Raw genomic sequence first — 25,713 nt, forward strand, 5'->3', positions numbered from 1 at the left:
TAGGATGTTGTTCATGGCTCACCCAGCCCTAGCAGCAGTACCCACCAGTGTTGAGGTCTCTAGGATGTTGTTCATGGCTCACCCAGCCCTAGCAGCAGTACCCACCAGTGTTGAGGTCTCTAGGATGTTGTTCATGGCTCACCCAGCCCTAGCAGCAGTACCCACCAGTGTTGAGGTCTCTAGGATGTTGTTCATGGCTCACCCAGCCCTAGCAGCAGTACCCACCAGTGTTGAGGTCTCTAGGATGTTGTTCATGGCTCACCCAGCCCTAGCAGCAGTACCCACCAGTGTTGAGGTCTCTAGGATGTTGTTCATGGCTCACCCAGCCCTAGCAGCAGTACCCACCAGTGTTGAGGTCTCCAGGATGTTGTTCATGGCTCACCCAGCCCTAGCAGCAGTACCCACCAGTGTTGAGGTCTCTAGGATGTTGTTCATGGCTCACCCAGCCCTAGCAGCAGTACCCACCAGTGTTGAGGTCTCTAGGATGTTGTTCATGGCTCACCCAGCCCTAGCAGCAGTACCCACCAGTGTTGAGGTCTCCAGGATGTTGTTCATGGCTCACCCAGCCCTAGCAGCAGTACCCACCAGTGTTGAGGTCTCCAGGATGTTGTTCATGGCTCACCCAGCCCTAGCAGCAGTACCCACCAGTGTTGAGGTCTCTAGGATGTTGTTCATGGCTCACCCAGCCCTAGCAGCAGTACCCACCAGTGTTGAGGTCTCTAGGATGTTGTTCATGGCTCACCCAGCCCTAGCAGCAGTACCCACCAGTGTTGAGGTCTCTAGGATGTTGTTCATGGCTCACCCAGCCCTAGCAGCAGTACCCACCAGTGTTGAGGTCTCTAGGATGTTGTTCATGGCTCACCCAGCCCTAGCAGCAGTACCCACCAGTGTTGAGGTCTCTAGGATGTTGTTCATGGCTCACCCAGCCCTAGCAGCAGTACCCACCAGTGTTGAGGTCTCTAGGATGTTGTACATGGCTCACCCAGCCCTAGCAGCAGTACCCACCAGTGTTGAGGTCTCTAGGATGTTGTTCATGGCTCACCCAGCCCTAGCAGCAGTACCCACCAGTGTTGAGGTCTCTAGGATGTTGTTCATGGCTCACCCAGCCCTAGCAGCAGTACCCACCAGTGTTGAGGTCTCTAGGATGTTGTTCATGGCTCACCCAGCCATAGCAGCAGTACCCACCAGTGTTGAGGTCCTCCAGGTTGCTGTTCATGGCTCACCCAGCCCTAGCAGCAGTACCCACCAGTGTTGAGGTCTCCATCGCTGAGGCCCTCCAGGATGTTGTTCATGGCTCCCATGTAGAAGATGAGACGGAGCTTAGTGATGGACATGGTGACCAGAGAGAGGATGAAGAGAGGGCTGCTGATGCTCTGCATGAACGACTGGGCTGCAAGAGAGAAAGGGTTCGAGAGAGGTGTTTCAAAAAGCTATATTTGCTATGGAAGGTTTTTCACATGGCTGAAGTTATCGGTGTAAACTGTGGGCCTTGACACTCGTATGTAATGAGAGCACAAATGAGAACATCTGAACTAATTGAGTTTATTTTAATTACGCAACCAAGGGGCTGAATACTTATGCAAAGACTATATGTGTACATGCAACCGATGTGAAATGGATAGCTAGTTAGCGGTGGTGCGTGCTAATAGCGTTTCGATCGGTGAAGTCACTCGCTCTGAGACTTGGAGTAGTTGTTCCCTTGGAGTAGTTGCACCTACTGACCAAAATTATGTTATTATGAAATATATATTTATATAAATACATATTTAGGTTTAAGGAAATACAGCCAGGCAGCACGTTACTACAAGACAAAACAGCTGCATCAAGCCATATGGTCTTGTCGGTTTTTCATGTAATAACAAAAAATATTGAAAAGGTAGTGGAATGGGATAATGTCTTATTGTTTGAAGTACAATACCATTATAGCTACTGTAGTAGGTCAAAGCTGTGTGCTGTAAAACCTTGGTAGAGCATGGGTGGAATAGGCATTGTGGTGCTGTAAAACCTTGGTAGAGCATGGGTGGAGTAGGCATTTTGGTGCTGTAAAACCTTGGTAGAGCATGGGTGGAATAGGCATTGTGGTGCTGTAAAACCTTGGTAGAGCATGGGTGGAGTAGGCATTTTGGTGCTGTAAAACCTTGGTAGAGCATGGGTGGAGTAGGCATTTTGGTGCTGTAAAACCTTGGTAGAGCATGGGTGGAGTAGGCATTTTGGTGCTGTAAAACCTTGGTAGAGCATGGGTGGAATAGGCATTTTGGTGCTGTAAAACCTTGGTAGAGCATGGGTGGAATAGGCATTGTGGTGCTGTAAAACCTTGGTAGAGCATGGGTGGAGTAGGCATTTTGGTGCTGTAAAACCTTGGTAGAGCATGGGTGGAGTAGGCATTTTGGTGCTGGAAAACCTTGGTAGAGCATGGGTGGAGTAGGCATTTTGGTGGTGTAAAACCTTGGTAGAGCATGGGTGGAGTAGGCATTTTGGTGCTGTAAAACCTTGGTAGAGCATGGGTGGAGTAGGCATTTTGGTGCTGTAAAACCTTGGTAGAGCATGGGTGGAGTAGCCATTTTGGTGCTTGTGAATTCCCTTTCTTTTTCAGCTTCAGACCAATGCTTACTTCTCCCATGACACATACTGTTCTTTGTTTAATGTGTTGTATGTATACTGTGTTATGTTGTAAGTACTTTGTGTTGCGTTATGTTGTCAGGAAGTTGAATGAAGTTTGTTGAGTTGTCAGAACGTTGTGTAATGTTGTCTGAATGTTGTCTGAACGTTGTATGAATGTTGTATGAATGTTGTCTGAATGTTGTCTGAACGTTGTATGAATGTTGTATGAATGTTGTATGAATGTTGTATGAACGTTGTATGAATGTTGTATGAATGTTGTCTGAACGTTGTGTAATGTTGTATGAATGTTGTCTGAACGTTGTGTAATGTTGTCTGAACGTTGTGTAATGTTGTATGAATGTTGTCTGAACGTTGTGTAATGTTGTATGAACGTTGTCTGAACGTTGTGTAATGTTGTATGAATGTTGTCTGAACGTTGTGTAATGTTGTATGAATGTTGTCTGAACGTTGTGTAATGTTGTATGAATGTTGTCTGAACGTTGTGTAATGTTGTATGAATGTTGTCTGAACGTTGTGTAATGTTGTCTGAACGTTGTCTGAACGTTGTGTAATGTTGTATGAATGTTGTCTGAACGTTGTGTAATGTTGTATGAATGTTGTCTGAACGTTGTGTAATGTTGTATGAATGTTGTCTGAACGTTGTGTAATGTTGTATGAATGTTGTCTGAACGTTGTGTAATGTTGTATGAATGTTGTCTGAACGTTGTGTAATGTTGTATGAATGTTGTCTGAATGTTGTCTGAACGTTGTGTAATGTTGTATGAATGTTGTCTGAACGTTGTCTGAACGTTGTGTCCTTACATTCCTCCATGGGTTTTCTGCTGACCTCCAGGTCCAAGGTTGAGAGACAGAGTCTGTGTCCTTCCTTAGTGGCCGGCTCTCTCTGCTTCAGACTGTTGCTCACACTCAGACGCTTCCCCACCTTGGTCACCTGGTTGTAGAACTGCTTCCCTGTGATCTTATGGTCAAAACCCAGCCAACTGCACTTTACCTTCACACTAGGGAGGAAGAGGGAGACAGGGAGAGGGGAGAGGGGAGGGGAGAGAGAAAGGATGAGGGGGAGGTGGTGAGAGAGAGAGAGGGAGGGCAGTGGTGAGAGAGGGAAAGAAAGATGGAGGGAGGGGGGAGACAGAGAGAGAGAGAGAGAGAGAGAGACACGTAACACAGTAACAGAGAGGGGTTAACGTAACACAGTAACAGAGAGGGGTTAACGTAACACAGTAACAGAGAGGGGTTAATGTAACACAGTAACAGAGAGGGGTTCATGTAACACAGTAACAGAGAGGGGTTAACGTAACACAGTAACAGAGAGGGGTTAACGTAACACAGTAACAGAGAGGGGTTCATGTAACACAGTAACAGAGAGGGGTTAACGTAACACAGTAACAGAGAGGGGTTAACGTAACACAGTAATAGAGAGGGGTTAACGTAACACAGTAACAGAGAGGGGTTAACGTAACACAGTAACAGAGAGGGGTTCATGTAACACAGTAATAGAGAGGGGTTCATGTAACACAGTAACAGAGAGGGGTTAACGTAACACAGTAACAGAGAGGGGTTAAGGTAACACAGTAACAGAGAGGGGTCCATGTAACACAGTAACAGAGAGGGGTTCATGTAACACAGTGATAGAGAGGGGTTAACGTAACACAGTAACAGAGAGGGGTTAACGTAACACAGTAACAGAGAGGGGTTCATGTAACACAGTAACAGAGAGGGGTTAATGTAACACAGTAACAGAGAGGGGTTCATGTAACACAGTAATAGAGAGGGGTTAACGTAACACAGTAACAGAGAGGGGTTAACGTAAAACAGTAACAGAGAGGGGTTAACGTAACACAGTAATAGAGAGGGGTTAACGTAACACAGTAACAGAGAGGGGTTAACGTAACACAGTAACAGAGAGGGATTAACGTAACAAAGTAACAGAGAGGGGTTAACGTAACACAGTAACAGAGAGGGGTTCATGTAACACAGTAACAGAGAGGAGTTCATGTAACACAGTAACAGAGAGGAGTTCATGTAACACAGTAACAGAGAGGGGTTAACGTAACACAGTAACAGAGAGGGGTTAACGTAACACAGTAACAGAGCGGGGTTCAAGTAACACAGTAACAGAGAGGGGTTCAAGTAACACAGTAACAGAGAGGGGTTAACGTAACACAGTAACAGAGAGGGGTTAACGTAACACAGTAACAGAGAGGGGTTAACGTAACACAGTAACAGAGAGGGGTTAACGTAACACAGTAACAGAGAGGGGTTAACGTAACACAGTAACAGAGAGGGGTTAACGTAACACAGTAACAGAGAGGGGTTAACGTAACACAGTAACAGAGAGGGGTTAACGTAACACAGTAACAGAGAGGGGTTCATGTAACACAGTAACAGAGAGGGGTTCATGTAACACAGTAACAGAGAGGGGTTAACGTAACACAGAAATAGAGTGGGGTTCATGTAACACAGTAACAGAGAGGGGTCCATGTAACACAGTAACATAGAGGGGTTCATGTAACACAGTAACAGAGAGGGGTTCATGTAACACAGTAACAGAGAGGGGTTCACGTAACACAGTAACAGAGAGGGGTTAACGTAACACAGTAATAGAGAGGGGTTAACGTAACACAGTAACAGAGAGGGGTTCATGTAACACAGTAACAGAGAGGGGTTCATGTAACACAGTAACAGAGAGGGGTTCACCTAACACAGTAACAGAGAGGGGTTCACCTAACACAGTAACAGAGAGGGGTTAACGTAACACAGTAACAGAGAGGGGTTAACATAACACAGTAACAGAGAGGGGTTAACATAACACAGTAACAGAGAGGGGTTCATGTAACACAGTAACAGAGAGGGGTTCATGTAACACAGTAACAGAGAGGGGTTCATGTAACACAGTAACAGAGAGGGGTTAACGTAACACAGTAATAGAGAGGGGTTAACGTAACACAGTAACAGAGAGGGGTTCACGTAACACAGTAACAGAGAGGGGTTCATGTAACACAGTAACAGAGAGGGGTTAACGTAACACAGTAATAGAGAGAGGTTAACGTAACACAGTAACAGAGAGGGGTTCACGTAACACAGTAACAGAGAGGGGTTAACGTAACACAGTAACAGAGAGGGGTTAACGTAACACAGTAATAGAGAGGGGTTAACGTAACACAGTAACAGAGAGGGGTTCATGTAACACAGTAACAGAGAGGGGTTCACGTAACACAGTAACAGAGAGGGGTTCATGTAACACAGTAACAGAGAGGGGTTCATGTAACACAGTAAGAGAGGGGTTAACGTAACACAGAAATAGAGTGGGGTTCATGTAACACAGTAACAGAGAGGGGTCCATGTAACACAGTAACATAGAGGGGTTCATGTAACACAGTAACAGAGAGGGGTTCATGTAACACAGTAACAGAGAGGGGTTCACGTAACACAGTAACAGAGAGGGGTTAACGTAACACAGTAATAGAGAGGGGTTAACGTAACACAGTAACAGAGAGGGGTTCATGTAACACAGTAACAGAGAGGGGTTCATGTAACACAGTAACAGAGAGGGGTTCATGTAACACAGTAACAGAGAGGGGTTCATGTAACACAGTAACAGAGAGGGGTTAACGTAACACAGTAATAGAGAGGGGTTAACGTAACACAGTAACAGAGAGGGGTTCACGTAACACAGTAACAGAGAGGGGTTCATGTAACAAAGTAACAGAGAGGGGTTAACGTAACACAGTAATAGAGAGGGGTTAACGTAACACAGTAACAGAGAGGGGTTCATGTAACACAGTAACAGAGAGGGGTTAACGTAACACAGTAACAGAGAGGGGTTAACGTAACACAGTAATAGAGAGGGGTTAACGTAACACAGTAACAGAGAGGGGTTAACGTAACACAGTAACAGAGAGGGGTTCATGTAACACAGTAATAGAGAGGGGTTCATGTAACACAGTAACAGAGAGGGGTTAACGTAACACAGTAACAGAGAGGGGTTAAGGTAACACAGTAACAGAGAGGGGTCCATGTAACACAGTAACAGAGAGGGGTTCATGTAACACAGTGATAGAGAGGGGTTAACGTAACACAGTAACAGAGAGGGGTTAACGTAACACAGTAACAGAGAGGGGTTCATGTAACACAGTAACAGAGAGGGGTTAATGTAACACAGTAACAGAGAGGGGTTCATGTAACACAGTAATAGAGAGGGGTTAACGTAACACAGTAACAGAGAGGGGTTAACGTAAAACAGTAACAGAGAGGGGTTAACGTAACACAGTAATAGAGAGGGGTTAACGTAACACAGTAACAGAGAGGGGTTAACGTAACACAGTAACAGAGAGGGGTTAACGTAACAAAGTAACAGAGAGGGGTTAACGTAACACAGTAACAGAGAGGGGTTCATGTAACACAGTAACAGAGAGGAGTTCATGTAACACAGTAACAGAGAGGAGTTCATGTAACACAGTAACAGAGAGGGGTTAACGTAACACAGTAACAGAGAGGGGTTAACGTAACACAGTAACAGAGCGGGGTTCAAGTAACACAGTAACAGAGAGGGGTTCAAGTAACACAGTAACAGAGAGGGGTTAACGTAACACAGTAACAGAGAGGGGTTAACGTAACACAGTAACAGAGAGGGGTTAACGTAACACAGTAACAGAGAGGGGTTAACGTAACACAGTAACAGAGAGGGGTTAACGTAACACAGTAACAGAGAGGGGTTAACGTAACACAGTAACAGAGAGGGGTTAACGTAACACAGTAACAGAGAGGGGTTAACGTAACACAGTAACAGAGAGGGGTTCATGTAACACAGTAACAGAGAGGGGTTCATGTAACACAGTAACAGAGAGGGGTTAACGTAACACAGAAATAGAGTGGGGTTCATGTAACACAGTAACAGAGAGGGGTCCATGTAACACAGTAACATAGAGGGGTTCATGTAACACAGTAACAGAGAGGGGTTCATGTAACACAGTAACAGAGAGGGGTTCACGTAACACAGTAACAGAGAGGGGTTAACGTAACACAGTAATAGAGAGGGGTTAACGTAACACAGTAACAGAGAGGGGTTCATGTAACACAGTAACAGAGAGGGGTTCATGTAACACAGTAACAGAGAGGGGTTCACCTAACACAGTAACAGAGAGGGGTTCACCTAACACAGTAACAGAGAGGGGTTAACGTAACACAGTAACAGAGAGGGGTTAACGTAACACAGTAACAGAGAGGGGTTAACATAACACAGTAACAGAGAGGGGTTCATGTAACACAGTAACAGAGAGGGGTTCATGTAACACAGTAACAGAGAGGGGTTCATGTAACACAGTAACAGAGAGGGGTTAACGTAACACAGTAATAGAGAGGGGTTAACGTAACACAGTAACAGAGAGGGGTTCACGTAACACAGTAACAGAGAGGGGTTCATGTAACACAGTAACAGAGAGGGGTTAACGTAACACAGTAATAGAGAGGGGTTAACGTAACACAGTAACAGAGAGGGGTTCACGTAACACAGTAACAGAGAGGGGTTAACGTAACACAGTAACAGAGAGGGGTTAACGTAACACAGTAATAGAGAGGGGTTAACGTAACACAGTAACAGAGAGGGGTTCATGTAACACAGTAACAGAGAGGGGTTCACGTAACACAGTAACAGAGAGGGGTTCATGTAACACAGTAACAGAGAGGGGTTCATGTAACACAGTAACAGAGAGGGGTTAACGTAACACAGAAATAGAGTGGGGTTCATGTAACACAGTAACAGAGAGGGGTCCATGTAACACAGTAACATAGAGGGGTTCATGTAACACAGTAACAGAGAGGGGTTCATGTAACACAGTAACAGAGAGGGGTTCACGTAACACAGTAACAGAGAGGGGTTAACGTAACACAGTAATAGAGAGGGGTTAACGTAACACAGTAACAGAGAGGGGTTCATGTAACACAGTAACAGAGAGGGGTTCATGTAACACAGTAACAGAGAGGGGTTCATGTAACACAGTAACAGAGAGGGGTTCACCTAACACAGTAACAGAGAGGGGTTCACCTAACACAGTAACAGAGAGGGGTTAACGTAACACAGTAACAGAGAGGGGTTAACATAACACAGTAACAGAGAGGGGTTAACATAACACAGTAACAGAGAGGGGTTCATGTAACACAGTAACAGAGAGGGGTTCATGTAACACAATAACAGAGAGGGGTTCATGTAACACAGTAACAGAGAGGGGTTAACGTAACACAGTAATAGAGAGGGGTTAACGTAACACAGTAATAGAGAGGGGTTAACGTAACACAGTAACAGAGAGGGGTTCACGTAACACAGTAACAGAGAGGGGTTCATGTAACACAGTAACAGAGAGGGGTTAACGTAACACAGTAATAGAGAGGGGTTAACGTAACACAGTAACAGAGAGGGGTTCACGTAACACAGTAACAGAGAGGGGTTAACGTAACACAGTAACAGAGAGGGGTTAACGTAACACAGTAATAGAGAGGGGTTAACGTAACACAGTAACAGAGAGGGGTTCATGTAACACAGTAACAGAGAGGGGTTCACGTAACACAGTAACAGAGAGGGGTTCATGTAACACAGTAACAGAGAGGGGTTCATGTAACACAGTAACAGAGAGGGGTTCACGTAACACAGTAACAGAGAGGGGTTCACGTAACACAGTAACAGAGAGGGGTTAACGTAACACAGTAACAGAGAGGGGTTAACGTAACACAGTAACAGAGAGGGGTTAACGTAACACAGTAATAGAGAGGGGTTAACGTAACACAGTAACAGAGAGGGGTTCATGTAACACAGTAACAGAGAGGGGTTCATGTAACACAGTAACAGAGAGGGGTTCACCTAACACAGTAACAGAGAGGGGTTAACGTAACACAGTAACAGAGAGGGGTTAACGTAACACAGTAACAGAGAGGGGTTAACGTAACACAGTAACAGAGAGGGGTTCATGTAACACAGTAACAGAGAGGGGTTAACGTAACACAGTAACAGAGAGGGGTTCATGTAACACAGTAACAGAGAGGGGTTCACGTAACACAGTAACAGAGAGGGGTTCACGTAACACAGTAACAGAGAGGGGTTAACGTAACACAGTAACAGAGAGGGGTTAACGTAACACAGTAACAGAGAGGGGTTAACGTAACACAGTAACAGAGAGGGGTTAACGTAACACAGTAACAGAGAGGGGTTAACGTAACACAGTAACAGAGAAGGGTTCATGTAACACAGTAACAGAGAGGGGTTCATGTAACACAGTAACAGAGAGGGGTTCACGTAACACAGTAACAGAGAGGGGTTAACGTAACACAGTAACAGAGAGGGGTTAACGTAACACAGTAATAGAGAGGGGTTAACGTAACACAGTAACAGAGAGGGGTTCATGTAACACAGTAACAGAGAGGGGTTCACGTAACACAGTAACAGAGAGGGGTTCATGTAACACAGTAACAGAGAGGGGTTCATGTAACACAGTAACAGAGAGGGGTTCACGTAACACAGTAACAGAGAGGGGTTCACGTAACACAGTAACAGAGAGGGGTTAACGTAACACAGTAATAGAGAGGGGTTAACGTAACACAGTAACAGAGAGGGGTTCATGTAACACAGTAACAGAGAGGGGTTCATGTAACACAGTAACAGAGAGGGGTTAACGTAACACAGTAACAGAGAGGGGTTAACGTAACACAGTAACAGAGAGGGGTTAACGTAACACAGTAACAGAGAGGGGTTAACGTAACACAGTAACAGAGAGGGGTTAACGTAACACAGTAACAGAGAGGGGTTCATGTAACACAGTAACAGAGAGGGGTTAACGTAACACAGTAACAGAGAGGGGTTAACGTAACACAGTAACAGAGAGGGGTTCATGTAACACAGTAACAGAGAGGGGTTCATGTAACACAGTAACAGAGAGGGGTTAACGTAACACAGAAATAGAGTGGGGTTCATGTAACACAGTAACAGAGAGGGGTCCATGTAACACAGTAACATAGAGGGGTTCATGTAACACAGTAACAGAGAGGGGTTCATGTAACACAGTAACAGAGAGGGGTTCACGTAACACAGTAACAGAGAGGGGTTAACGTAACACAGTAATAGAGAGGGGTTAACGTAACACAGTAACAGAGAGGGGTTCATGTAACACAGTAACAGAGAGGGGTTCATGTAACACAGTAACAGAGAGGGGTTCATGTAACACAGTAACAGAGAGGGGTTCACCTAACACAGTAACAGAGAGGGGTTCACCTAACACAGTAACAGAGAGGGGTTAACGTAACACAGTAACAGAGAGGGGTTAACATAACACAGTAACAGAGAGGGGTTAACATAACACAGTAACAGAGAGGGGTTCATGTAACACAGTAACAGAGAGGGGTTCATGTAACACAGTAACAGAGAGGGGTTAACGTAACACAGTAACAGAGAGGGGTTAACGTAACACAGTAACAGAGAGGGGTTAACGTAACACAGTAACAGAGAGGGGTTAACGTAACACAGTAACAGAGAGGGGTTAACGTAACACAGTAACAGAGAGGGGTTAACGTAACACAGTAACAGAGAGGGGTTCATGTAACACAGTAACAGAGAGGGGTTAACGTAACACAGTAACAGAGAGGGGTTAACGTAACACAGTAACAGAGAGGAGTTCATTTAACACAGTAATACAGCTGGTTGTCAGCACAGTTAAACATTCCTGATCTGACCTGGAGCTTGACCTATGACCTTTAACCTTGCCGTACATGACAGCACATTCTACAGGTTACCCTACCCTCACCTGTAGTCCATGTCCTCTGGGCCAGGGAAGGGTTCCGGGGGCCAGTTGAAGAAGCAGTTGAAGAAGACGAGGCCGGAACACGCTGCCCAGACAACCATGATGGTGATGAAGGTCACACCAAGGTCATAGATCACCTAGGACACAACAAAGATGATCAACTACATAACAGTTTGTTAAGGATGTTTTAGATACTTTTGGTGTGTGTGTGTGTAAACGTGCCTGTGTGTGTTACCTTGACTCCAGGGAAGGTGACAGCAGAGGAGGCGTAGGAGCCGATCATCAGAGCAATGAACGTAGAACGCAGATTACCAAACATGTTAGGGAGCTGGAGAGAGAGAGAGAGAGCAAGAGAGAGAGAGAGAGAGAGACAGAGAGAGAGAGACAGAGAGAGAGAGACAGAGAGAGAGAGACAGAGAGAGAGAGACAGAGAGAGAGAGAGAGAGAGAGAGAGAGAGAGAGAGAGAGACAGAGAGAGAGAGACAGAGAGAGAGAGACAGAGAGAGAGAGACAGAGAGAGACAGAGAGATGGAGAATTTAAAAGAGTAAAAGAGTCCGTATTTAGTTGTTTTTTAAAATACTGGGACTATATGACGTAACACAGCGTTGACAGATCTCTAGTGACGTAACACAGCGTTGACAGATCTCTAGTGACGTAACACAGCGTTGACAGATCTCTAGTGATGGGTCACAGCGTTGACAGATCTCTAGTGACGTGACACAGCGTTGACAGATCTCTAGTGACGTGACACAGCGTTGACAGATCTCTAGTGACGTAACACAGCGTTGACAGATCTCTAGTGACGTAACACAGCATTGACAGATCTCTAGTGACGTAACACAGCGTTGACAGATCTCTAGTAACTTAACACAGTGTTGACAGATCTCTAGTAATGTAACACAGCGTTGACAGATCTCTAGTGACGTGACACAGCGTTGACAGATCTCTAGTGACGTGACACAGCGTTGACAGATCTCTAGCGACGTAACACAGCGTTGACAGATCTCTAGTGACGTGACACGGCGTTGCCAGATCTCTAGTGACGTGACACAGCGTTGACAGATCTCTAGTGACGTAACACAGCGTTGACAGATCTCTAGTGACGTAACACAGCGTTGACAGATCTCTAGTGACGTAACACAGCGTTGACAGATCTCTAGTGACGTAAACAGCGTTGACAGATCTCTAGTGATGTAACACGGCGTTGACAGATCTCTAGTGACGTAACACAGCGTTGACAGATCTCTAGCGACGTAACACAGCGTTGACAGATCTCTAGTGACGTGACACAGCGTTGACAGATCTCTAGTGACGTAACACGGCGTTGACAGATCTCTAGCGACGTAACACAGCGTTGACAGATCTCTAGTGACGTGACACAGCGTTGACAGATCTCTAGTGATGGGTCACAGCGTTGACAGATCTCTAGTGACGTGACACAGCGTTGACAGATCTCTAGTGACGTGACACAGCGTTGACAGATCTCTAGTGACGTAACACAGCGTTGACAGATCTCTAGTGACGTAACACAGCATTGACAGATCTCTAGTGACGTAACACAGCGTTGACAGATCTCTAGTAACTTAACACAGTGTTGACAGATCTCTAGTAATGTAACACAGCGTTGACAGATCTCTAGTGACGTGACACAGCGTTGACAGATCTCTAGTGACGTGACACAGCGTTGACAGATCTCTAGCGACGTAACACAGCGTTGACAGATCTCTAGTGACGTGACACGGCGTTGCCAGATCTCTAGTGACGTGACACAGCGTTGACAGATCTCTAGTGACGTAACACAGCGTTGACAGATCTCTAGTGACGTAACACAGCGTTGACAGATCTCTAGTGACGTAACACAGCGTTGACAGATCTCTAGTGACGTAAACAGCGTTGACAGATCTCTAGTGATGTAACACGGCGTTGACAGATCTCTAGTGACGTAACACAGCGTTGACAGATCTCTAGCGACGTAACACAGCGTTGACAGATCTCTAGTGACGTGACACAGCGTTGACAGATCTCTAGTGACGTAACACGGCGTTGACAGATCTCTAGCGACGTAACACAGCGTTGACAGATCTCTAGTGACGTGACACAGCGTTGACAGATCTCTAGTGACGTGACACAGCGTTGACAGATCTCTAGCGACGTGACACAGCGTTGACAGATCTCTAGCGACGTAACACGGCGTTGACAGATCTCTAGCGACGTAACACAGCGTTGACAGATCTCTAGCGACGTAACACAGCGTTGACAGATCTCTAGCGACGTAACACAGCATTGACAGATCTCTAGTGACGTGACACAGCGTTGACAGATCTCTAGTAATGTAACACAGCGTTGACAGATCTCTAGTGACGTAACACAGCGTTGACAGATCTCTAGTGACGTGACACAGCGTTGACAGATCTCTAGTGACGTGACACAGCGTTGACAGATCTCTAGTAATGTAACACAGCGTTGACAGATCTCTAGTGACGTAACACAGCGTTGACAGATCTCTAGTGACGTAACACAGCGTTGCAGCGTCATCTTTAGGACAAAAAACATGCAGTAACTGCAGTCGACTGCAATATTTTGAACGCAGAATAATAATAATAATAATAATATATATTTTGAACGCAGTAATACTTATATTATAGTTATACTGCACTCTCGCTGCAATCTTTTTTTTGTAAGAATTAGTCAAAGCTAATATATACATCTGTAAATAATGTGGACATTATTTTGATGAGACAATCCATTAGACATCCCACTATACTTAACAGAAACTAAAGGGGATGCTGCTAACCAGTTAACCAGTGCAGCTAATCACAAAATGATGAATTATTCCACCAAAAGCTAGTTGGCTACTGTAGTTACAGCGCCTTCAGAATGTATTCAATTCAAAATGGTTTACATTGAGATGTTGTGTCACTGGCCTCTACACACAATACCCCATAATGTCAAAGTGGAACTATGTTTTTTAATTTGTTTTATTTACAAATTATTAAAAAAATGTAAAGCCGAAATGTCTTGAGTCAATATGTATTCAACCTCTTTGTTATGGCAAGAAATAAATCTAAATACGTTCCCGGAGTAAAAATATGTTAAACAAGTCACATTATAAGTTGCATGGAGTCACTCTGTGTGCAATAATAGTATTTAACATGATTTTTTGAATGACTACCTCATCTCTGTACCCCCAGACATTCAATTATCTATAAGGTCCCTCAGTCGAGCAGTGAATTTCAAACACAGATTCAACCACAAAGACCAGGGAGGTTTTCCAATGTCTCTCAAAGAAGGGCACCTATTGGTAGATGGGTAAAAAAACAAAAAAAGGCAGACATTGAAAATCCCTTTGAGCATGGTGAAGTTATTCATTACACTTTGGACGGTGTATTAATACACCCAGTCACTACAAAGATAAAGATGTCCTTCCTAACTCAGTTGCCGTGGAGGAAGGAAACCCCTCAGGGATTTCACCATGAGACAAATGGTGGCTTTCAAACAGTTACAGAGTTTAATGGCTGTGTCAAGGTTGTGCGCTACTGGTGCAGAAGTCAGGTGCAGGAGAGCAGAGAGCATTGTTGCTAGCTCGCTAACATTATGAGTTTTCACGATGCAGCTGCCTGTTGGCACGACTCCCGAGTCAGTAGCCTCTAGCCTCTTTCAGCTGCAGTTGTGCACAGCTGAACAAAGGAAGCAATCGCTGAGTGACATGCTGATCTACAGTCCCTCTTCATTTAGGTGCAGCTACAGTCTAGCTACAACTTCAGGGTAAATGGAACAAGCTAAACAGTTTATGCCAGAAGAGCTAGAAAGAGCTTGCTAGCTAACTGTATCAGTAACGTCATTAGCTAATGTTACTTTCAATCAGCTCTTACACAAAAAAGGGCATTATCATTTTCACAATTTCAGAGTGTTATTTCGAACTCATAGTGTGGAAATATTTTTTTTAAAGCTGGAAAATCACTTTTATAACTGCACTGCCCCTTTAAGTGGAGTAAAAAGCTTGCTAAGAGCGCGATGTGCATCACAACCAAGTATCTCTGTCTACTAAACACTGTACAGACAGACAGACAGACAGACAGACAGACAGACAGACAGACAGACAGACAGACAGACAGACAGACAGACAGACAGACAGACAGACAGACAGACAGACAGACAGACAGACAGACAGACAGACAGACAGACAGACAGACAGACAGACAGAGAGAGAGAGAGAGAGAGTGAAAGCGAGAGAGAGAGAGAGAGAGAGAGAGAGAGAGAGAGAGAGAGAGAGAGAGAGAGAGAGACTGCTTCAAAAGAAAGAATTCCAATAAACAAAATCATGAACCAATCAAATGACTCATATATACAACATTGGAAAAATGAAACAAAATCCCAAAGCCGACTAAATTGCTATCTGACCCTAAACAGAGAATATGAATTGGCTGAATATCTCTACTCTGTCAGAGATATGAAGCAGAGACAGATGGTCACAGGCTGAGTGACCACCGATTGGCAATAGAAACCGGCAGACATAAAAAGACATGGCTACCCAAAGAGGAGCGTGTATGTGGTCACTGCACGACAGGGGAGGTAGAAACAGAGATGCACTTTCTCCTTTACTGTGATAAATATTCCTCACCAAGAGATTCATTATTCACAGAAATGACTACATTTATTCCAAATTTTAACTTATTAAACCCAGAGGAAAAACTAAAAATACTCATGGGCGAAGGAGCAATGGCTCCTCTTGCAGCCAAATATGTATTTGCCTGCCATAGCCTGAGGGACACTGAATAATAACATCTGCATAGTAAGCAGTAACTTACTTATTATGACTGTTATTGTTATTACTGTTATTGTTATTACTATTATTATTGTTGTTTATCATTTCAAATAGTAGTGGTATGGGTGGTAATGGTAATGATAGCAGTTTAATGATGGTGGTGGTGGTAGTGGTGGTAATGATGATAGTAGTTGTAGTACCGATGTAATGGTGAAGATGACCGTTATTTAGTTATAAGTTAGTTATAGTTTAATTTTTAAATTTTTTATTACACTGTATATTGTATACATTGTTGCTTTGGCAATATTGACACAATGTTTTTCATGCCAATAAAGCAGCTTGAATTTTGAATTTTTTGAATTTTGAGTGAGAGAGAGTGAGAGAACAGGAGGGTTTGTGTGTTAAATTCGATGAAAATAACTAAACCAACCGGACAGACATTTATATAATAGATTAATGATTAGTAATAAAGTCTTTCCAGTGCCATGTGTGAAGAGGCCAAATGACACAATGTTCTCTACACAGAGATTATGCAAAACAGATACACACACACGTCACTGACACACACTTTGTCTTTTGGATCATAAGGGAATATGGTGAAATCACAAATAAATACGGTGAAATCTGACCTGAACACACTCCCAGAGACACGTACACACACTCTTACCGTGAGGGAGGTGAAGGTCATGCCTCTTACCGTGATGGAGGTGAAGGTCATGCCTCTTACCGTGAGGGAGGTGAAGGTCATGCCTCTTACCGTGAGGGAGGTGAAGGTCACGCCTCTTACCGTGAGGGAGGTGAAGGTCATGCCTCTTACTGTGAGGGAGGTGAAGGTCATGCCTCTTACCGTGAGGGAGGTGAAGGTCATGCCTCTTACCGTGAGGGAGGTGAAGGTCATGCCTCTTACCGTGAGGGAGGTGAAGGTCATGCCTCTTACCGTGAGGGAGGTGAAGGTCATGCCTCTTACCGTGAGGGAGGTGAAGGTCATGCCTCTTACCGTGAGGGAGGTGAAGGTCATGCCTCTTACCGTGAGGGAGGTGAAGGTCATGCCTCTTACCGTGAGGGAGGTGAAGGTCATGCCTCTTACCGTGAGGGAGGTGAAGGTCATGCCTCTTACCGTGAGGGAGGTGAAGGTCATGCACATGCCTCCGAATCCGTTGAACGTCAGAGCGATGAAGATGAGTACAGACAGCTCTGTGGAGGAAGGTGGAGATACACAACACTGTTGAAGTGTAACAACTAGTGGCAACATGACGAAGACCAAACCCCATTAAACATGTTATTTATTACAGTGTTAAAATCAAGTGTTCGGTAACACCAAAAACGACTTGGCAACCGATCTGTCACCAACGTGAAGGAGAGAAACCATGAACTTTGCTGGAATGTTGAAACACATCATCCTGGGACGTTTTGAAACATGACATGTGTTGTAACTCCTCTTCCTCACCCTGCCAGGAAGTGGGAGGACAACAGGAAATGGTTGTTTTGAGTTGTGTTTAGTGTCGATGAACATCCTTCACTTTAGGTGCTGTTTCCTCTCTCTAGCCTCTAAACACTCTCTCTCTACAGCCTCTAAACACTATGATGGTGTTTCCTCTCTACAGCCTCTAAACACTATGATGGTGTTTCCTCTCTATAGCCTCTAAACACTATGATGGTGTTTCCTCTCTATAGCCTCTAAACACTATGATGGTGTTTCCTCTCTACAGCCTCTAAACACTATGATGGTGTTTCCTCTCTCTACAGCCTCTAAACACTATGATGGTGTTTCCTCTCTACAGCCTCTAAACACTATGATGGTGTTTCCTCTCTCTACAGCCTCTAAACACTATGATGGTGTTTCCTCTCTATAGCCTCTAAACACTATGATGGTGTTTCCTCTCTATAGCCTCTAAACACTATGATGGTGTTTCCTCTCTATAGCCTCTAAACACTATGATGGTGTTTCCTCTCTACAGCCTCTAAACACTATGATGGTGTTTCCTCTCTATAGCCTCTAAACACTATGATGGTGTTTCCTCTCTCTACAGCCTCTAAACACTATGATGGTGTTTCCTCTCTATAGCCTCTAAACACTATGATGGTGTTTCCTCTCTACAGCCTCTAAACACTATGATGGTGTTTCCTCTCTACAGCCTCTAAACACTATGATGGTGTTTCCTCTCTATAGCCTCTAAACACTATGATGGTGTTTCCTCTCTACAGCCTCTAAACACTATGATGGTGTTTCCTCTCTACAGCCTCTAAACACTATGATGGTGTTTCCTCTCTATAGTCTCTAAACACTATGATGGTGTTTCCTCTCTCTACAGCCTCTAAACACTATGATGGTGTTTCCTCTCTATAGCCTCTAAACACTATGATGGTGTTTCCTCTCTACAGCCTCTAAACACTATGATGGTGTTTCCTCTCTACAGCCTCTAAACACTATGATGGTGTTTCCTCTCTATAGCCTCTAAACACTATGATGGTGTTTCCTCTCTATAGCCTCTAAACACTACGATGGTGTTTCACATCCTGTCTAGATCCCTACTTCTGGAATAGGATTGTAATGTTTAACATTGACTTATGTACTTTATAATGCATTCATAAAGTATTCAGACACCTTGACTTTTTCACATTGTTACGTTACTTATTCTACAATGGATTAAATAGTTGCTTTTCCTCATCAATCTACACACAATACCCCATTTTGACAAAGCAAAAACAGGTTTTTGTACATTTTGGCCAATAAAAAAGAAGACATCTGAAATATAATTTACATAAGTATTCAGACTCTTTACTCAGTACTTTGTTGAAGCACCTTTTGCAGCGATTACATCGTCTAGTCTTCTTGGGTATGAAGCTTGGTACACCTGTATTTGGGGAGTTTCTCCCATTGTTCTCTGCAGATCCTCTCAAACTCTGTCAGGTTGGATGGGGAGCGTCGCTGCACAGCTATTGTCAGGTCTCTCCAGAGATGTTCGATCAGGTTCAAGTCCGGCCTCTGGCTGGGCCACTCAAGGACGTTCAGACACTTGTCCCAAAGCCACTCCTGCGTTGTCTTGGCTGTGTGCTTAGGATTGTTGTCCTTTTGGAAGGTGAACCTTCGCCCCAGTCTGGGGTCCTGAGTGCTCTGGAGCAGGTTTCCATCAAGGATCTCTGTGTACTTTGATCCGTTCATCTTTCCCTCGATCCTGACTAGTCTCGCAGTCCCTGCCGCTGAAAAACATCCCCACAGCATGATGCTGCCACCACCATGCTTCACCGTAGGGATGGTGCCAGGTTTTCTCCAGACGTGACACTTGGCATTCAGGCCAAAGAGTTCAATCTTGGCTTCATCAGACCAGAGAATCTTGTTTCTCATGGTCTGAGAGACTTTAGGTGCCTTTTGGCAAACTCCAAGCGGGCTGTCATGTGCCTTTTACTGAGGAGTGACTTCCGTCTGGCCACTTTACCATAAAGGCCTGAGTGCTGCAGAGATGGTTGTCCTTCTGGAAGGTTCTCCCATCTCCACAGAGGAACCCTGGAGCTCTGTCAGAGTGACCATCTAGTTCTTGGTCACCTCCCGGACCAAGGCCCTTCTCCCCCGATTGCTCAGTTTGACTGGGCGGCCAGCTCTAGGAAGAGTCTTGGTGGTTCCAAACTTCTTCTATTTAAGAATGATGGAGGCCAATGTGTTCTTGGGGACCTTCACTGCTGCAGAAATGTTTTGGTACCCTTCCCCAGATCTGTGCCTCGAACACAATCCTGACTCGGAGCTCTACGGACAATTCCTTCGACCTCGTGGATTGGTTTTTGCTCTGACATGCACTGTCAACTGTGGGACCTTATATAGATAGGTGTGTACCTTTCCAAATCATGTCCAATCAATTGAATTTACCACAGGTGGACTCCAATCAAGTTATAGAAACATCTTAATGATGATCAATGGAAACAGGATGCACCTGAGCTCAATTCCGAGTCTCATAGCAAAGGGTCTGAATACTGATGTAAATAAGGATTTTCTATTTTAAATGTTTAATATATTTGCAAAAAAAAATAAAACATCTGTTTTGGCATTGTCATGTGTGTAATTTTATAAATGTAAGAATACGGCTGTAATGTAACAAAATCAAGGGGTCTGAATACTTTGAACTTTAGATGATAATGTGTCAGTTTAACCCATTCTGGTATTGTTGAGCACCCTGCTCAAACCTCCAGCAGTGACTCGAGGTTTTACAGTAAGTTTTAAAGAGGTTTTACAGTAAGTTTTACAGGGGTTTTACAGTAACTTTTAAAGATGTTTTACAGTAAGTCTTACAGAGATTTTACAATAAGTTTTACAGAGGTTTTACAGTAAGTTTTACAGAAAGTTTTAGAGGTTTTACAGTAAGTTTTACAGAGGTTTTACAGTACGTTTTACAGTAAGTTTTACAGTAAGTTTTACAGGGGTTTTAGAGTAAGTTTTACAGAGGTTTTACAGTAAGCATGGCCTGATAGTGCATTTGCCTCTACTATTAAAAGCTGGAAATGTGTGAATGGTTTCATCATTGAACTCTGCTTGATGGTTTTGATACGCCTTCCTCATGATCCACCTGCTGCTTCATACTAAAATAGATTATACTTTACCTTCATCATGATCCACCTGCTGCTTCATACTAAAATAGATTATACTTTACCTTCCTCATGATCCACCTGCTGCTTCATACTAAAATAGATTATACTTTACCTTCATCATGATCCAACTGCTGCTTCATACTAACATAGATTATACTTTACCTTCATCATGATCCACCTGCTGCTTCATACTAAAATAGATTATACTTTACCTTCATCATGATCCACCTGCTGCTTCATACTAAAATAGATTATACTTTACCTTCATCATGATCCAACTGCTGCTTCATACTAAAATAGATTATACTTTACCTTCATCATGATCCACCTGCTGCTTCATACTAAAATAGATTATACTTTACCTTCATCATGATCCACCTGCTGCTTCATACTAAAATAGATTATACTTTACCTTCCTCATGATCCACCTGCTGCTTCATACTAAAATAGATTATACTTTACCTTCATCATGATCCACCTGCTGCTTCATACTAAAATAGATTATACTTTACCTTCATCATGATCCACCTGCTGCTTCATACTAAAATAGATTATACTTTACCTTCATCATGATCCACCTGCTGCTTCATACTAAAATAGATTATACTTTACCTTCATCATGATCCACCTGCTGCTTCATACTAAAATAGATTATACTTTACCTTCATCATGATCCAACTGCTGCTTCATACTAAAATAGATTATACTTTACCTTCATCATGATCCACCTGCTGCTTCATACTAAAATAGATTATACTTTACCTTCATCATGATCCACCTGCTGCTTCATACTAAAATAGATTATACTTTACCTTCATCATGATCCACCTGCTGCTTCATACTAAAATAGATTATACTTTACCTTCAGCATGATCCACCTGCTGCTTCATACTAAAATAGATTATACTTTACCTTCAACATGATCCACCTGCTGCTTCATACTAAAATAGATTATACTTTACCTTCATCATGATCCACCTGCTGCTTCATACTAAAATAGATTATACTTTACCTTCATCATGATCCACCTGCTGCTTCATACTAAAATAGATTATACTTTACCTTCAACATGATCCACCTGCTGCTTCATACTAAAATAGATTATACTTTACCTTCATCATGATCCACCTGCTGCTTCATACTAAAATAGATTATACTTTACCTTCATCATGATCCACCTGCTGCTTCATACTAAAATAGATTACACTTTACATTCGCCAAAAAACGTGTAAAATAATCATCAAGTCTAAAATTGTTGCATTTACCCACCATCCTCTGAAGACGAGATTAAAAACCAAACTTCCGATGAGTTCAATCAATTTTCTCTATCTTTGGTCATAAGTCATAAATAATCATAAAATATACTGACGTTACATTTTGAGCAACATATTAATAAGTTGAATTTATTCTTGAAAAAAATTTGCTAATTCAATATGTTTTTGTTTGTTTGTTGTTAATTTCATTTCACCCCCCAGAATAATTATTTACAGTGTGGATGAGTGTGTAAAATTCCAATGAAATGTACCATCTTACTACCCAAGAAGTTGAGAACCTACAGTACGACACCAGCTGTCGCAGGAAGGTCAACAAGATAATCAAGGACCTCAGCCAACATAGCCTGTTCTACCCCTAGACCATCAGGCTGCTGAATAGCTACCGCTAGTAAGCTACCTACATATGGGCACTGTACCCTGCTATTACATCATGTGACTAATACACTGTAATCTAATCAACATGTTACAGCTACTCACCATCAGGATTGTATGCACCGTAGGAGATGAGGAGACAGGAAAAGGAGAAACAGGCACTGGAATACACAGACAAAACATCAATACATTAGACAATACATTAGACAATTCATTAATACATTAGACAATACATTAGACAATTCATCAATACATTACACAATACATCAATACATTAGACAATACATCAATACATTAGACAATACATTAGACAATACATCAATACATTAGACAATACATCAATACATTAGACAATACATCAATACATTAGACAATACATCAATACATTAGACAATACATCAATACATTAGACAATACATCAATACATTAGACAATACATCAATACATTAGACAATACATTAGACAATACATTAGACAATACATCAATACATTAGACAATACATCAATACATTAGACAATACATCAATACATTAGACAATACATTAGACAATACATCAATACATTAGACAATACATCAATACATTAGACAATACATCAATACATTAGACAATACATCAATACATTAGACAATACATTAGACAATACATCAATACATTAGACAATACATTAGACAATACATCAATACATTAGACAATACATCAATACATTAGACAATACATCAATACATTAGACAATACATTAGACAATACATCAATACATTAGACAATACATTAGACAATACATCAATACATTAGACAATACATTAGACAATACATCAATACATTACACAATACATTAGACAATACATCAATACATTACACAATACATTAGACAATACATCAATACATTAGACAATACATCAATACATTAGACAATACATCAATACATTACACAATACATTAGACAATTCATTAATACATTAGACAATACATCAATACATTACACAATACATTAGACAATACATCAATACATCAATACATTAGACAATACATCAATACATTAGACAATACATCAATACATTAGACAATACATTAGACAATACATCAATACATTAGACAATACATCAATACATTAGACAATACATCAATACATTAGACAATACATTAGACAATACATCAATACATTAGACAATACATCAATACATTACACAATACATCAATACATTACACAATACATCAATACATTACACAATACATTAGACAATACATCAATACATTAGACAATACATCAATACATTAGACAATACATCAATACATTAGACAATACATCAATACATTACACAATACATTAGACAATACATTAGACAATACATCAATACATTAGACAATACATCAATACATTAGACAATACATCAATACATTAGACAATACATCAATACATTAGACAATACATCAATACATTAGACAATACATCAATACATTAGACAATACATCAATACATTAGACAATACATTAGACAATACATCAATACATTAGACAATACATTAGACAATACATCAATACATTAGACAATACATTAGACAATACATCAATACATTACACAATACATTAGACAATACATCAATACATTACACAATACATTAGACAATACATCAATACATCAATACATTAGACAATACATCAATACATTAGACAATACATCAATACATTAGACAATACATTAGACAATACATTAGACAATACATCAATACATTACACAATACATCAATACATTAGACAATACATCAATACATTAGACAATACATCAATACATTAGACAATACATTAGACAATACATCAATACATTACACAATAGAAATCATACAAATCAGACTAACTGAGACTATACACACAGACACATCCCTCCCTCTCCCCCGCTCCTACCTGCCCAGCAGTCGTAAGTTGCGTGGTCCGTATTTGTCCATGACGATGCCCAGCGGCAGGGTGATGGCTGAGAGTAGAAATGATCCCACGGTGAAGGCCAGGTTTAACATCTCATCCTGGTCCTTACAGATGAGCCAGCCGTTCATCCTCGTGGGTCCGTAAGGGTCCTGGGGAGCCAGAGGCCTCATTTCTACCCCATCCCCCAGCCCCACCACACCCTCCTCCTCCTCTGAGTAGTAATCACTGTAGTCATCATCGCCCCCTGGTGGAGGGCGGGGGACAGACAGGTTGGGGGAGGTGGTGTGGTTACCTAGAGAGAGGAGACGTGTCAGTATAGGAATCTTAAAAGGGGATGTGGGGTCTCCCACCTAGACAGCTGTTTCTGGGGTCTCCCTCCTAGACAGCTAATGTTCTTGGGGTCTCCCTCCTAGACAGCTGTTTCTGGGGTCTCCCTCCTAGACAGCTGTTTCTGGGGTCTCCCTCCTAGACAGCTGTTTCTGGGGTCTCCCTCCTAGACAGCTAATGTTTCTGGGGTCTCCCTCCTAGACAGATAATGTTCTTGGGGTCTCCCTCCTAGACAGCTGTTTCTGGGGTCTCCCTCCTAGACAGCTGTTTCTGGGGTCTCCCTCCTAGACAGCTGTTTCTGGGGTCTCCCTCCTAGACAGCTGTTTCTGGGGTCTCCCTCCTAGACAGCTGTTTCTGGGGTCTCCCTCCTAGACAGCTGTTTCTGGGGTCTCCCTCCTAGACAGCTGTTTCTGGGGTCTCCCTCCTAGACAGCTAATGTTTCTGGGGTCTCCCTCCTAGACAGATAATGTTCTTGGGGTCTCCCTTCTAGACAGCTAATGTTCTTGGGGTCTCCCTCCTAGACAGCTAATGTTCTTGGGGTCTCCCTCCTAGACAGCTAATGTTTCTGGGGTCTCCCTCCTAGACAGCTAATGTTCTTGGGGTCTCCCTCCTAGACAGCTAATGTTCTTGGGGTCTCCCTCCTAGACAGATAATGTTCTTGGGGTCTCCCTCCTAGACAGATAATGTTCTTGGGGTCTCCCTCCTAGACAGCTAATGTTCTTGGGGTCTCCCTCCTAGACAGCTAATGTTCTTGGGGTCTCCCTCCTAGACAGATAATGTTCTTGGGGTCTCCCTCCTAGACAGCTAATGTTCCACCCCCCCCCCCCCCCCCCCCCCCCCTCTACCCCCTGACTATCAGAACACAAACATTATAAAGAGCAGGTAAAAAGAGAGGTGGCATGTTAGTCTTACCTTCTCCATTGCACATGTAGGAGTAGTAACCTTCAGACTTGAGCATGATGAGTAGCGATCCCCAGCCCAGCAGGACAGCTGAGAAAAACAGGTTCTCTATGACGGCTGTCAACGCCATCCACCACCGCCTGGCGAATGCTGTGGCCAGGGACGGAGCCAT

The 25,713-nt window shown here is 42.9% G+C and overlaps 1 protein-coding gene across 1 annotated transcript; it reads right to left on the reverse strand.

The window, feature by feature from the left end:
* Positions 1-1,229: 1,229 nt before the first annotated feature.
* LOC120035887 (large neutral amino acids transporter small subunit 4-like) lies at positions 1,230-25,713 on the reverse strand. Its single transcript, XM_038982351.1, has 8 exons — positions 25,554-25,713; positions 24,297-24,606; positions 22,501-22,556; positions 17,289-17,365; positions 11,641-11,733; positions 11,409-11,542; positions 3,424-3,620; positions 1,230-1,390 (listed from the first exon to the last, which is right to left on the reverse strand). The coding sequence occupies exons 1-8, from the start codon at positions 25,711-25,713 to the stop codon at positions 1,230-1,232; spliced, it is 1,188 nt and encodes a 395-aa protein (XP_038838279.1).

The sequence above is a fragment of the Salvelinus namaycush genome, unplaced genomic scaffold (assembly GCF_016432855.1).
Source record: "Salvelinus namaycush isolate Seneca unplaced genomic scaffold, SaNama_1.0 Scaffold1133, whole genome shotgun sequence".
In the NCBI taxonomy this organism is placed as follows: Eukaryota; Metazoa; Chordata; class Actinopteri; order Salmoniformes; family Salmonidae; genus Salvelinus; species Salvelinus namaycush.

Bases quoted from the DNA above. Each gene is read 5' to 3' on its own strand.
- LOC120035887 (XM_038982351.1), bottom strand. From the start codon at position 25,713: ATGGCTCCGTCCCTGGCCACAGCATTCGCCAGGCGGTGGTGGATGGCG. The intron at 22,557-24,296 runs GTAGGAGCGGGG...TGTGTATTCCAG, and splicing joins AACTTACGACTGCTGGGCAG to TGCCTGTTTCTCCTTTTCCT. The intron at 17,366-22,500 runs GTGAGTAGCTGT...CTTCCTCCACAG, and splicing joins CGGTGCATACAATCCTGATG to AGCTGTCTGTACTCATCTTC.